This window comes from Esox lucius, chromosome 25, assembly GCF_011004845.1.
Source record: "Esox lucius isolate fEsoLuc1 chromosome 25, fEsoLuc1.pri, whole genome shotgun sequence".
Lineage (NCBI taxonomy): Eukaryota > Metazoa > Chordata > Actinopteri > Esociformes > Esocidae > Esox > Esox lucius.
In genome coordinates, this window is record NC_047593.1 from 22,122,856 (window position 1) to 22,138,931 (window position 16,076).

Below are 16,076 nucleotides of genomic sequence, written 5' to 3' on the forward strand. Positions count from 1 at the left end.
AAAAATGGTATGTGTGGTAATAATCTGATAAGGAGTTAATATAAATTAGTTAATATAAATGAGTTAGTACGGTCCTCAGAAATGTTTGAAGAAAGAATGACAAAAGACAACACCTTTTCCCTCGGAAAAGATTCTACATGGACCTCTAGATTCTTAGAAGATTCTAGATTCTGCATGGACCTCTAGATTCTTAGAAGGTTCTAGATACTGCATGGACCTCTAGATTCATAGAAGGTTCTAGATACTGCATGGACCTCTAGATTCATAGAAGGTTCTAGATTCTGCATGGACCTCTAGATTCTTAGAAGGTTCTAGATTCTGCATGGACCTCTAGATTCTTAGAAGGTTGTAGATTCTACATGGTCCTCTAGATTCATAGAAAGTTCTAGATTCTACATGGGTTCTCACATCCAAAAGGGTTTCTGTACTGTATATCCCCCACTGAGGGCATCTCGGCTGGCTGCATCACAGCTTGGTATGAAACAGGATGAAAAAGGCAAAACACTGCACACAGTGGCTTGGATGACCCAGGTTGGTATATACTAGGGAGAGGCTCAACCAGTCACTCCAGCCAAACTACTGATTTCTCTGCTACCATACAGTAGGCAGTACTAGTGGATCAAGGTAGTCCCACACTGGGTAGGTGATCCCATGCCTGAGTTTGTTGTAGTGTTGTGGCAGCAGATTCACCTAATTAAATTCAGACCTTTTGGGCTGCTGTTATAGACCTTTTGGGCTGCTGTTATAGACCTTTTGGGCTGCTGTTATAGACCTTTTGGGCTGCTGTTATAGACCTTTTGGGGTGCTGTTATAAACCTTTTGGGCTGCTGTTATAGACCTTTTGGGGTGCTGTTATAGACCTTTTGGGCTGCTGTTATAGACCTTTTGGGGTGCTGTTATAGACCTTTTGGGCTGCTGTTATAGACCTTTTGGGCTGCTGTTATAGACCTTTTGGGGTGCTGTTATAGACCTTTTGGGGTGCTGTTATAGACCTTTTGGGGTGCTGTTATAAACCTTTTGGGCTGCTGTTATAGACCTTTTGGGCTGCTGTTATAGACCTTTTGGGGTGCTGTTATAGACCTTTTGGGGTGCTGTTATAGACCACTAGATGATAATAGTCAGTGTCAGTGTTGCCATCATTAAATTTTTCTTATTTTATTTCATATATATCTTTACTATAATTCATACATTTTATCAAAGCATTGTTTATTAACTGTTTTTAATAACGTATAATGACTTACCTGTTAAAGCACCTTGAAATGCATTTTGTTAGAAATGTGCTATATAAATAAAGTTTTATTTGACAGTATAACTGTCCTGAGCCCTGATACCTTTAATAGCTCTGTGGACGGGGATAGAGCAGCCCTGTCTGATAGCTCTGTGGACGGGGATAGAGCAGCCCTGTCTGATAGCTCTGTGGGTGGGGTTAGAGCAGCCCTGTCTGATAGCTCTGTGGGTGGGGTTAGAGCAGCCCTGTCTGATAGCTCTGTGGACGGGGATAGAGCAGCCCTTATACCTCTATGAATCGGGATAGAGCAGCCCTGTCTGATAGCTCTGTGGACGGGGATAGAGCAGCCCTTATACCTCTATGAATTGGGATAGAGCAGTCCTGTCTGATAGCTCTGTGTATAGGGATAGAGCAGCCCTGTTTGATAGTTCTGTACACAGGGATAGAGCAGTCCTGTCTGATAGCTCTGTGAATCGGGATACCTCTGTGGATGGGGATAGAGCAGCCATGTCTGATAGTTCTGTGGATGGTTGAATAGAGTCTGGTTGAATAGAAGTCTGGTTGAATAGATTCTGGTTGAATTGTGTTTGGTTGAATAGAAGTCTTCACATGTGCTTTAGTTGGACCTGTATTTCTTGGAGAGCTAGTAGACAAAAAGTTTGGTTGTCTATAGAACCTTCATCATCAAGGTTCTTGTTGATCTGACTCCTGGGCATGTCAGACTTCAGACAACCCTTTATATAATGACATGGGAACCACAACACTGGCATTGCCAGTTCAGTAGTTTAAACAATAACGAGCTAGAGCAGCACTTTTGTCCCAACTCAGAGTTTGAGTGACTCAGCTGTTTTCCCTCCTAACTGCTGAGGGTGCACATCGATAGACTTGATCAATACCACACCAGCCTATCAGTCATATTGGTCATTAGCATCTGATATTAGCATCTTCTTATCAATACTATCGATCACTAACAACATCCAGATACATCGGAAGGAGCTGGCCAGAGGGCCAGAGGGGCAGAGGGGAGTGAAAAGGAGTGAAAAGGAGGGCATAAATGCGAGAACATTGCTTGTTGGGGCACAAAATCTGCCTGCCTGTCTGTCTTTCTGTCTGTCTCTCTGTCTTCCTGTCCGTCTGCCATTCTCTGTAATTGCATGTCTGTCTGCCTCTATTTGTCTCATTGCCTGTCATCCTGCCTGTCTGCCTTCTTTTGTCTGTCTGTTTCTGTCTTTGTGTAGTTGGCCAGTTTGTCCACCAGGGGGCAGTGCCCTCATAAGTCTTTTCAAGGGTGTTTTTGAAGGCCCATGTTAACATAAAAATCACATGGAGCTGTAAAACAAATTAGTAAAATAATTGTATTATTGTATGTACCTATTGTTAATGTTGTATTTGATGTGTTTTAAGTATAGGACTTATTTCATAAATGCGCAGGATACTCTGGGAACTAATTCTGACCCTCATCTTTTTAGTCCACAACTTTCAACCCATTGTCTGTTTAGTTCACTACTATTGACCCCTTGGCCATTTAGTTCACTACTTTTGTACCCTTGCCGTTTAGTTCACTACTTTTGTCCCTTGGCTGTTTCATACTGTTGTGTCTAATTGGTTCTATTTCCAGCCTCGATCAAACCTCTGCAATTCTCAGAGCAACAACGGCAGCATTCTGCCCTTACACAGTGACTCCCAAGAGATGCACACACACACCTCTGACACACACACACCTGACACACCTGACACACACACACATACATACCTTTGACACACACACACACCTGACACACACACACACACACACATACATACCTCTGACACACACACACACCTGACACACACACACACACACACACATACACACCGCTGACACACACACACACATCGCTGACACACACACCGCTGACACACACACTGCAGACACACACACCGCTGACACACACACCTCAGACACACACACCTCAGACACACACACACACACACCACTGAAACACACACCCCAGACACACACACCAAAGACACACACTACAGACACACACACACACACCGCTGACACACACACCTCAGACACACACACCTCAGACACACACACACACACCATTGACACACACACCACAGACACACACCACAGACACACACACCACAGACACACACCACAGACACACACACCACAGACACACACCACAGACACACACCACAGACACACACACACACCGCTGACACACACACCACAGACACACACCGCTGACACACACACCACAGACACACACACCACAGACACACACTACAGACACACACACACACCGCTGACACACACACCACAGACACACACTGCTGACACACACACCTCAGACACACACCCAAGACGTCCCCTGGTGCTGGGTCAGCAGGTAGGAGTGCTATTATTAGTTCCCTGCTACACAAACATTAAATCTATAGCATTTTCCTTTAACACAGGCCAGGATTTTTCCATCTTAAACCAACTTTAAAAGGCTGAAACACCTTTAACTGTCCAGTGTGGCTCCATCTTAAACCAACTTTAAAAGGCTGAAACACCTTCGACTGTCCAGTTTGGTTCTATCTTAAACCAACTTTAAAGGCTGAAACACCTTCGACTGTCCAGTTTGGTTCCATCTTAAACCAACTTTAAAGGATTGAAACACATTTCACTGTCCAGTGTGGCTCCATTTTAAACCAACTTTAAAGGATTGAAACACATTTGACTGTCCAGTGTGGTTCCATATTAAACCAACTTTAAAGGTTTGAAACACATTTGACTGTCCAGTGTGGTTCCATCTTAAACCAACTTTAAAGGATTGAAACATATTTGACTGTACAGTGTGTCTCCATCTTAAACCAACGTTAAAGGATTGAAACACCTTCGACTGTCCAGTGTGATTCCATCTTAAACCAACTTTAAAGGCTGAAACACCTTCGACTGTCCAGTTTGGTTCCATCTTAAACCAACTTTAAAGGTTTGAAACACATTTGACTGTCCAGTGTAGCTCCATATTAAACCAACTTTAAAGGATTGAAACACATTTGACTGTCCAGTGTGGTTCCATATTAAACCAACTTTAAAGGTTTGAAACACATTTGACTGTCCAGTGTGGTTCCATATTAAACCAACTTTAAAGGATTGAAACACATTTGACTGTCCAGTGTGGTTCCATAAACCAACTTTAAAGGTTTGAAACACATTTGACTGTCCAGTGTGGTTCCATATTAAACCAACTTTAAAGGACTGAAACACATTTGACTGTCCGGGCTGGAGCTCTTTAATGTTTCTTGAAGGTCAGGGTCAAACCCACGCGCACACACACCCACACACACACACTGCTGGGAAGTGGTCTGTCCTTGAGTAAACAGAGTGACCGGAGTAAGGGAGGAAGAGTGGAGCGAGGGAGGAGAGGAAGAGAGGATATCCTCTGTTTAAGTCCCATGCTGGGCCTCAGGCTTTCTGTCTTCCCCTCCTTCTCTCCCTCTATCTCCTCCCCTCCTTCTCTCCCTCTATCTCTTCTTCTCCTTCTCTCCCTCTATCTCCTCCCCTCCTTCTCTCCCTCTATCTCTTCCTCTCCTTCTCTCCCTCTATCTCTTCCTCTCCTTCTCTCCCTCTATCTCTTCCTCTCCTTCTCTCCCTCTGTCTCTTCCTCTCCTTCTCTCCCTCTATCTCTTCCTCTACTTCTCTCCCTCTATCTCTTCCTCTCCTTCTCTCCCTCTATCTCCTCCCCTCCTTCTCTCCCTCTATCTCTTCTTCTCCTTCTCTCCCTCTATCTCCTCCCCTCCTTCTCTCCCTCTATCTCTTCTTCTCCTTCTCTCCCTCTATCTCTTCCTCTCCTTCTCTCCCTCTATCTCCTCCCCTCCTTCTCTCCCTCTATCTCTTCTTCTCCTTCTCTCCCTCTATCTCCTCCCCTCCTTCTCTCCCTCTATCTCTTCTTCTCCTTCTCTCCCTCTATCTCCTCCTCTCCTTCTCTCCCTCTATCTTTTCCTCTCCTTCGGTAAGTAGTCACTCTTCAGTAATGTGGTCTAGTCTGCAGTCATAACTACCTTCTTGGTAACTAGTCTGTATTGGTAAAAAAGAAAAACCAGTAACTAGTTTGTAGTGTTAACTAACCCCCAAAAACTAGTCTGTAGTGGAAACTAACCCCCAATCACGAGTCTGTAGTGGCCAGGGTTCTAGGGTCCTGGTGAATAGTACAGCACTATGTAGGGAACAGGGTTCTAGGGCCCTGGTGAATAGTACAGCACTATGTAGGGAACAGGGTTCTAGGGCCCTGGTGAATAGTACAGCACTATGTAGGGAACAGGGTTCTAGGGGCCTGGTGAATATTACATCACTATGTAGGGAACAGGGTTCTAGGGCCCTGGTGAATAGTACAGCACTATGTAGGGAACAGGGTTCTAGAGCCCTGGTGAATAGTACAGCACTATATAGGGAACAGGGTTCTAGGGGCCTGGTGAATAGTACATCACTATGTAGGGAACAGGGTTCTAGGGCCCTGGTGAATAGTACAGCACTATGTAGGGAACAGGGTTCTAGGGCCCTGGTGAATAGTACAGCACTATGTAGGGAACAGGGTTCTAGGGGCCTGGTGAATATTACATCACTATGTAGGGAACAGGGTTCTAGGGCCCTGGTGAATAGTACAGCACTATGTAGGGAACAGGGTTCTAGGGCCCTGGTGAATAGTACAGCACTATGTAGGGAACAGGCAGTCATTTGTGGTGATGTTTCCTGTTGTTCTTCTCTACTCTGCCAGGGGCAACCCTACTAATCTTTTAAATGAGCAATCAGCACTTAAAACAACAACAAAACCATCCATGCCTCTTGTTAGGTAAAAAGCAGGGGAAGTGTCAAAAGAAATGTTACATCTCAAATTCCAAGAGGTATTAAGCCAAGGAGTGATATTCTTGTTTTCTATCGTTTAAAAAATGTATCTTTGTCTTTTATTTTACCTGTCAACATTTGAATTACGATTCTACTTTGATGATACATTTCCTATGATAATTGAACCATTGTGGACCATTCATCCTCATGTTTCTGCAACATGTTGGCGGCAGTTACAATATAGACACAGTTCATGTATTGGGTCTGCGTATACATTTTTCTTGATTTAATGAATGTAGGTATTAGGTCTGGACATAATGGCAACATATACAGCTCTGGAAAAAAATAAGAGACCACTGCACCTTTTTCTTTCCTTTCCAATGAAAGTTTTGAATGAGGAACAGAAGCGTTCAATTTTCAGTTGTCGCTTAATTTTAACTCTTCCTCATTCAAAACTTTCCTTTTCGACTTTTTTGGAAAGGAAAGAAAAAGGTGCAGTGGTCTCTTAATTTTTTCCGGAGCTGTATATGCCACTTTCATTCATCCCATTACCTTATCACTCATCCCTTTACCTAATCACTCATTCCTTTACCTTATGACTCCTCCCTTTACCACTTAAGGATTCAGTCCTACCCTCAGGTGCTGCTTGATTGTACAGGAATGTGTCAAGACCTGACAGTCAGAACACTAATCCTACAAAACTGGTAAGTCATGAGGAAAGGTTGTTTTTTCTTCTGGTCTGAACAAAAACAACATCTAAGTAGCAGTTGCTGCCATGATTATATGCACTCTTAATAAAGATGAGCAAAAAAGGCTATAAACAAAATGTAATTGTTGTTTTGCAGCCTGATCTTACCCTGGAAATACTAACAAAAAAACAAACCAAAAGAAAGTATAATTGTTTAAAGAAGTGTAGGTATTGCCCTAATAGTGGAAATTGGTATTTTCAGGCATTTAGCTATTCCGTTTAACAGCAAATGGCTAATTTATGAATGTCAAGAAACCTTTTGTCTCATTTAATGGTTCATAATCGTTTCTAGGCTGCCAAGAATGGTAACATATACGTTTTTGATTAAATAAAATGCATTTATTGGCTTGCAATTTTACCTCAATAGAAATGTACATCTGTCATATTTTGAGTGCAAGATCAACCTGAAGACAACAATAAAACATGTAATAACCTGTCTGTGTGCTTCATTAACATGGGGTATTACTCTGAATGTCAGCATCACAAACATCTTCTATACAAAGAAATGTAGATACACAAAGCCATGTAATCACAGTATGGCACTTGCTATTTCACTCTGCCACCTCAGATAACAAATGGGATTTCTACAAGTTTATAATACAAAATATTAGCTGAAGTATTCGTTGATACATTTAGGAAAATAGAATTTCTGGAAAGTAAAAATGTCTCTCGTCCCTATTATTTTCAAACAGTTCTATTCTCTTTCCATTCCCTCCCTGGATATTTCTTGTGCCACCCCTCTGTCATCGCAAGAAATGTATTAGATGCACCCCCCATGGGGATTTGCGGGCAGCTTGCTGCTGGATTGATGTCGTGACGTCAGGCAGCGCGCGGCTCCGCCACCGGCTCTCTCAGGGGCCAGGAGGACTAATCCGCTGCGCGCGCCACGGAACAGAGCTCCCGGTCTAATCTCCGGTGAGAGGGGGACACGAAATGGGAATGACTGGTACCAGGCGCCGAGGGCTCGTACACACTCAGGCGGGGTTACGGGACGTCCTCAGCGGCGTGGGAAAGCATGGAGCTCCCGCTCAACTCCCAGGGACGAAGTGAATGCAGCGGCAGGTATGCGAGACAGAGAAAGGAATGAAGTGAGCGAGAAAGAGAGAGAGGGAGAAGGGAAAAAAGAGAGGACATAGAGAGATTTAACCTCTCGCTTGGGTTCAATGGTTGGTTACTCTCCGTCTGTCTCTTCTGTTTTCCGGACATCATTTGAACCCTCGCGTCGATCACGTTTCTCATAGGCGCGTGGAGATGCGGTCATGTTTCTCTTAGGCGCGTGGAGAGGTTTTGCGAGTCCATAAAAACCGCTGACCTAAACGTGTCGCTCGCGGGGTTGTTACCTTCCTTGGTAAGGTCGCGCTCCGTTCCTTTGGCAACTGGTCACCATACTATCACCACGGTCTGTCAGCCACACCGTGTCACCGTATTTATTCTGAAGTGCGCCTACCGCAGCTACTCCTGACAAACACAAGCCTATGTAGTTGAGATAATAAACACATCAGATCTATTTATGGTTTTTATATCTGCAACCGCAGTCTGTGACCAGCTTTAAGCAAACAGGAGAAAAACGGAGATGAATAAAATAGGGAAGAGAAAGTACCGATTGTTGTTGTCGTTGCCTGGTAAGGCCTAAATAGGTCACCCATAAGAGGTCATGTGCTAAGCTAAACAAACTGATCACTCTATGTGACACACGGTCGTGACCACAAACCAAAACAACAAAGCATTATAGTAATCAAGCATCTGCGCTTTTCCTAGACATAATGCCTTTCCTATAGCGTAACAGTAACACTTTTCCTCAATGCCTAAGCCGTTCAATGTACACACTTATGTAGCTAACGACTCGACTGGAGGTTTTCTTTATATGCTCAGTCGGTCACCCTCTCCATCTCTCGCTCTGCATCCGTGTGTGCGTGCTTGTGCGTGCTTTGTGTGAGAGATGGATAACAGCCTATAAAAATTAGGCTTGTCTGTCAAAGAGGACACGGGGCCCGGGCTCCCTGCCTCCATAATAGCACCCGACTTGATATGGCTTTATGACCCAACTCTCACCTACGGACCTATAGAGCGGAATGATATGGTTAAATTACTCAACTCTCACCTATACGATGACTGCGGTCTAAAAGCACCATATCCTGTCTCTGTCCAGCTGATGGGCGATGGGCCCCGAGTTTACGGGACTAATAGCTATAGAGGCTACTTCGGGTCAAATTAAAAGCGTCCTGTGACTTTTTACTGCTGCCGGTTTGATTTGTTCTCCCACTCGTTTAAACGACCGCAGTAGATTAAGTAAAACCACTTTGGTCTCTTGCAGCCTAGTCGACAGAACGGCAGAGATAGGGGGCGGATCAGAGAGGGAGAGAGAGAGTGAGGGAGGACGAGAACGATACCGATACCAAGAGAAAAACATCACTGAAGTGTGAGAGAAGTGGGACAAGAGAGGAGAGAGAAGGAGCGAGAGAAGGCAGTAGTGAAGCCAGACAGCCAGTCACTCTGCTATTCGATGTCCCGCGGTCTCCGCGTTCTACACTTTAAACACTTAAAACTGCTAGCAGGTTGACCGCTGTTCGTGAAAAGTGAGCAGTCCTGATGCCGCCTTCTGTCTTCTCTCTCCCCGTCAGGGATAGTGACAAGACCCGCCGACTCATCCAGGAGGACAGAACTCTTCATTGGGAACCGTGTTGTTAGGAGCTGGAGGAAGAGGGAACTTCGAACATTGAAGCTCCGCTGTAGCCCGGGACTGCGCCGGGAGAGAATACGGACAGATAGGCACTAAGTCACGCGATGAGACAGAGACAGTAGCGGCGACCATCCGTCTACATTCCGCTTGACATACACACGCACGCAGACACACCCACACATAGACACACACTCTTACGCGCACACACTTTCAAGTCGGACTTCCAGAGTGCAGGCTTCACAATGAGCCGCTAAATTCCTGCTCCCACAGGAGAGGAGGCACCGGGTTTCATTCATCTCGCTCGGTGTGTGTGTGTGTGAGTGTGTGTGTGTGTGTTTGTGATGGACCGGGTCCCGGCCGCCGTGGCTGCTAAGATGCGGTGGGTAACGCTGTTAGTAGCCGGTCTGACGGTCTGGACTACCGTATGTCACTGTTTCGACTATGAAGACGCCAACTATGATTACTACAATGAGGAGGAAAGGACAGAAAACATTGACTATAAGGACCCGTGTAAAGCTGGTGAGTATTTTCCTACTACATCACCATCTTTTAATTGATTTATTCTCCTGTAGCACTGAATTGGCTAGGCTACTTCAAGGAGTAGTCAAGTGTACTTACAATTACTGGGTTATGCGGTTGTCCCATCAAGTTCTTCTGATTGTTATACACTACCTGTTCTGCTGTGACAACAACGTAAATGTGTCTCGCGTGTGTGTTCTAAAACACGCTCCTGGTTCCATTGTGCAAAAGAAACATGCAATGGTGCAGGAAAGTAGAAATAGTTTGTATGTTGACAGAAAGCACAAAACCAATTGGTATGAAGTAGGCTAACGGAATGTACAGTATACTAGCCCATGCAAGCAGAACTAGCCTTGAACTGCATATACATCAATCAGAATCCCAAGTGACTATAATAGCCTAGCAACCCCCCAAATGTTCCAAAGTGGTTGGCTGTATGGATAGGCAAAACCTTTTTGGTTCCAAATTGAACCTGCTTAGAACATGGCCTATTCTGTTGTAAAGTCTATAGTTTATTAAAGTGTTGGTGCATCTGTCCTCAAAGAAGTGTATAAGTCTGTGATAAAACTGACATGATCACATTCGGATCAGAGCTGGCTGAGTGTGCAAGAGTGTATGTTTCAGAGTGTGATTGTGTGTGTGCGAGAGTGTATGTTTCAGAGTGTGATTGTGTGTGTGTGAGAGTGTATGTTTTAGAGTGTGATTGCGTGTGTGGGTGAGTGTATGTTTTAGAGTGTGATTGCGTGTGTGTGAGAGTGTATGTTTTAGAGTGTGATTGCGTGTGTGCGAGAGTGTATGTTTTAGAGTGTGATTGCGTGTGTGCTAGAGTGTATGTTTTAGAGTGTGATTGTGTGTGTGAGAGTGTATGTTTTAGAGTGTGATTGCGTGTGTGAGAGTGTATGTTTTAGAGTGTGATTGCGTGTGTGCGAGAGTGTATGTTTTAGTGTGTGATTGCGTGTGTGCTAGAGTGTATGTTTTAGAGTGTGATTGTGTGTGTGAGAGTGTATGTTTTAGAGTATGATTGCGTGTGTGAGAGTGTATGTTTTAGAGTATGATTGCGTGTGTGAGAGTGTATGTTTTAGAGTGTGATTGCGTGTGTTCGAGAGTGTATGTTTTAGAGTGTGATTGCGTGTGTGCTAGAGTGTATGTTTTAGAGTGTGATTGTGTGTGTGAGAGTGTATGTTTTAGAGTGTGATTGCGTGTTTGAGAGTATATGTTTTATTGTGTGATTACGTGTGCGAGAGTGTATGTTTTAGAGTGTGATTGCGTGTTTGAGAGTGTATGTTTTAGAGTGTGATTGCGTGTGTGTGAGAGTGTATGTTTTAGAGTGTGATTGCGTGTGTGAGAGTGTATGTTTTAGAGTGTGATTGCGTGTTTGAGAGTGTATGTTGTAGAGTGTAATTGCGTGTGTGTGAGAGTGTATGTTGTAGAGTGTAATTGCGTGTGTGTGAGAGTGTCACCGTGGTTTGCTGAAAGGAAGCAAGGCACCTGAGTTTGCACATTCTTTAACGAGATGAGGGGGGCACAGAGATAGAGAGAGTGTGTGTAGGGGGATGGAAAGAGTGTGTCAGAGATAAAGACTGAGAGATACAGAAAGACATGGAGGGTTCAGAGATAAAGACATTGCGGGGTCAGAGATAAAGAATGAGATACAGAAAGACATGGAGGGGTCAGAGATAAAGAATGAGATACAGAAAGACATGGAGGGGTCAGAGATAAAGACATTGAGGGGTCAGACATAAAGAATGAGAGATATAGAAAGACATTGAGGGTTCAGAGATAAAGAATGAGATATAGAAAGACATTGAGGGTTCAGAGATAAAGAATGAGATATAGAAAGACATTGAGGGGTCAGAGATAAAGATTGATTTATTAGTGTGTGTGTAACTGACCGTCTGGTTTAATTTGTGAGTGATTTCGGTCCAGACTGAAGCCCCTCACACACACGCGCCCACACACACACACACATACACACATGCACGTGGCCACATACATACACAAACATACACACAGAAAGTTGTGTATTTCTATCTTTCTGTAGACCAGAAAACATACTAAATCCATTTTCCCTAACCAAGTCTCAACCTTAACCTAACCCTAACCTGATCCTAACCTTAACCTAACCCTAACCTGCTCCTAACCTTAACCTAACCCTAACCTGGTCTTAACCTTAACCTAACCCTAAAGTCAATAATCTAACAATTATGCCTGAACTGAACATTGTCATAATGACTAACCCTAATCTTTCCCTCAATAACCTGAAAATTAACTTTGGCTAATTACTAACCCTAACCTTTTCCTCAGTGACCTAACATTTGTGCCTGAAGTGAACCTTGCCCTAACAACTTACCCTGTGTGTTATTGTGTGTGTCACCTGTTTTACTATCCTTGGGTTAGGGTGAGTGTTAGGGACTGTTTAATCCAGGCAGACAGACCCAGAACCACAGACAGACCCACAGACAGATCCACAGACAGACCCAGAGCCACAGACAGACCCACAGACAGACCCAGAGCCACAGACAGACCCACAGACAGACCAAGACCCACATACAGACCCACAGACAGAACCAGACCCACAGACAGACCCAGAGCCACAAACAGGCCCACAGACAGACCAAGACCCACAGACAGACCCAGACCCACAGACAGACCCACAGACAGACCCAGAGCCACAAACAGGCCCACAGACAGACCAAGACCCACAGACAGACCCACAGACAGACCAAGACCCACAGACAGAACCAGACCCACAGACAGAACCAGACCCACAGACAGACCCAGAGCCAAAGACCGACCCACAGACAGACCCAGACCCACAGACAGACCGAGACCCACAGACAGAACCAGACCCACAGACACACCCAGACCCACAGACAGACCCACAGACAGACCAAGACCCACAGACAGACAGATCCACAGACAGGCCCACAGACAGGCCCACAGACCAACAGACAGACCCACAGACAGGACCACAGACACACAGACCAGACAGACCCACAGACAGACCCACAAACAGACCCAGACCCACAGACCCAGATCCAGTTGTAGGTGTATTAGACAGGCAGTAAGTTCAGCTGAAGACATGCACAGGAATGTAGAATAGAAACACTGACTTTAATGGGAGTTCTGTAATGCACAGCACATAACAGTGTGGGTGTGTGTTTGTGTGTTTGCGTGCGCGTGTGTGTGTGGTCATCACTGTGGGGCAAATATTACAGTGTTTTATGTTAAAGTGTATTGAGCACTGTTGATGTGGCCAGTGCTCTCAGGTGGTGTGTCTGTGTTGTCAGTTATTTATATATCATAATATATTACACAGCAGCCATACGGCTCAGTGTGTCTGTGTTGTCAGTTATTTATATATCATAATATATTACACAGCAGCCATACAGCTCAGTGTGTCTGTGTTGTCAGTTATTTATATATCATAATATATTACACAGCAGCCATACGGCTCAGTGTGTCTGTGTTGTCAGTTATTTATATATCATAATATATTACACAGCAGCCATACGGCTCAGTGTGTCTGTGTTGTCAGTTATTTATATATCATAATATATTACACAGCAGCCATACGGCTCAGTGTGTCTGTGTTGTCAGTTATTTATATATCATAATATATTACACAGCAGCCATACGGCTCAGTGTGTCTGTGTTGTCAGTTATTTATATATCATAATATATTACACAGCAGCCATATGACTCAGTGTGTCTGTGTTGTCATGTCTGTGTTGTCAGTTATTTATATATCATAATTTATTACACAGCACACGTATGACTCATTGTGTCTGTGTTGTCAGTTATTTATATATCATAATTTATTACACAGGAACCTTACGACTCAGTGTGTCTGTGTTGTCAGTTATTTATATATCATAATTTATTACACAGGAACCTTACGACTCAGTGTGTCTGTGTTGTCAGTTATTTATATATCATAATTTATTACACAGGAACCTTACGACTCAGTGTGTCTGTGTTGTCAGTTATTTATATATCATAATTTATTACACAGGAACCTTACGACTCAGTGTGTGAATCCTTTAGCATATTCTGCATTGCTGTTTTGATTGAACCTGAAATGTGATCAAATCTTCAGGGGTTTAAAAATTTAAATATTTGGCAGCATGTTTTTGCAATGACAACATCCTTGTCACTAGTTGTATGCGGTTGTCTTTGGTGTTTTGCCTGATACTAACTCAATGGTCAAGGATTACTAGAGGAATTTCAGTTTTAAGTGTGTTTCTGAACATTAAATTAAACCTGATAGCTCCCTGATAAAATCCTGAATTAATCATGACTAATGTTGAGAGAGAAAGTTGCAGAGGCCAGGATCATTTTTAACAGTTCCATGACAAATCACAGAGGAGGTGTGCATCTTGTACCTCTGAAACCAACTAATTTATTATTTCATCATCACTCACCGTAATCAGGGCAAGATCCACACGAATGTAGAAGTGTTCAGAAACATTGTCTATTCTTACAGTAAGTGACACAACAGGGCACAATAGATTATTCCCCTTTGAGTTGATAATTGTCTGATTACAATTTTCAGTCTGTGTTTGTAATTGGCTGATTAGTCATGAGCTAAAGGACGTAATCACTTGCAGCTGGTGAGGTTAGCATGGGGCTAATACGGCTAGGATAAGTGATTGAAGCAGCTAAATGCTAGCTCTATATCAGTTGCCACCATGTCTGTTGGCTAACTATTAAACTTGAAACTGTTTTTATTTTCACAAGTATGGATACCGTGTGTGTGTCGTTGTCTGATTGTGTGTGTGTCGTTGTCTGATTGTGTGTGGGCCATTGTCTGATTGTGTGTGTGTCGTTGTCTGATTGTGTGTGTCATTGTCTGATTGTGTGTATGTGTTTTTGTGTGTTGTTTTGCTGACCTCTTCAGTTGTTGCCAGTCAGGATATCAGCAGTTGCTTTACAGACCACACGCCTGGCTGCGAGTGTGTCCACATCTGTGATTGTGTGTGTGTAAGTGTGTCTCTGTGTGTGATTGTATGTGTTCGTGATTGTGTGTGTGTTAGTGTGTCTCTGTGTGTGATTGTATGTGTTTGTGATTGTGTGTGTGTAAGTGTGTCTCTGTGTGTGATTGTATGTGTTCGTGATTGTGTGTGTGTTAGTGTGTCTCTGTGTGTGATTGTATGTGTTTGTGATTGTGTGTTAGTGTGTCTCTGTGTGTGATTGTATGTGATTTTGTGTGTGGGCGTATGTGATTGTCTGTCTGTGTGTGATTATGTGTGTGTGTGTCTGTGTGTGTGATTGTATGTGTGTGTCCGTCTGTGTGATTATATGTGTGTTTGTGTGTGTGTGTACTCCACCCATTTCTGAACAGATGTGCTTCAGTTTTTCTCATCCTTGACGTCCTAAACCTTCCCATGATGTTGTACATCGATTCACTGAAATGAAAGTATATTTGTCACTGAAGTCGCTAACATGAATGTATCATCCTAATTCTTCTGGGAAGGTGGCGTTTGTTTTCCTATGAAATGACAGAAATATGTTTCAGGTCTGGGATTCATTGAAATGTTTTCACTCCCTAGGATGGGTTTGTTTATTAATCAAAAACATCAGCTTCCTCATGATGAGTCAACTTATAGACAAACAACATGGACAATAAAATATAAAAGAGATTCCCAGTAGGTTTTTCCCTGTACTCATTTTGTCCCATGATAATATATCTAGAATAATGTATCTCTCCCCTATACAGAGAGATCTAGAATAATGTATCTCTCCCCTATACAGACAGATCTAGAATAATGTATCTCTCCCCTATACAGACAGATCTAGAATAATGTATCTCTCCCCTATACAGACAGATCTAGAATAATGTATCTCTCAGTCTTTTCCATTCAGACAGGATAATTGTGCTCTAGGGGAAGGGTGTGTGTTTTAATGACACTCCTCCTCTCAGTCCCCTGTCATTTACACACACTCTTCCACTACACACACACACACACAGATACCCCTCCTACTTAATTGTGAAGACATATTTGTGGTCCCTCCTGGACCAGTGTGTGGGGTTCTCCCTCAGAAACCTGGATCTGGTTTTGGTCCTGTCTGACTGTTGTAG

The 16,076-nt window shown here is 43.6% G+C and overlaps 1 protein-coding gene across 2 annotated transcripts in view; it reads left to right on the forward strand.

Moving 5' to 3' along the window:
• The first annotated feature begins 7,538 nt into the window (after positions 1 to 7,538).
• Positions 7,539 to 16,076, forward strand: part of tll1 (tolloid-like 1) — a 61,237-nt gene continuing 52,699 nt past the window's right edge. Inside the window, exons 1-2 of one of the 2 annotated variants that reach the window (XM_034290992.1) lie at positions 7,539 to 7,857; positions 9,417 to 9,994. In XM_034290992.1, the coding sequence (XP_034146883.1) occupies positions 9,817 to 9,994 (178 nt within the window). In that variant the 5' untranslated portion in view covers positions 7,539 to 7,857; positions 9,417 to 9,816. Of the gene's footprint in view, positions 7,858 to 9,213; positions 9,995 to 16,076 lie in introns of those variants that run through there. The other variant, XM_029118204.2, reaches the window with a different exon arrangement.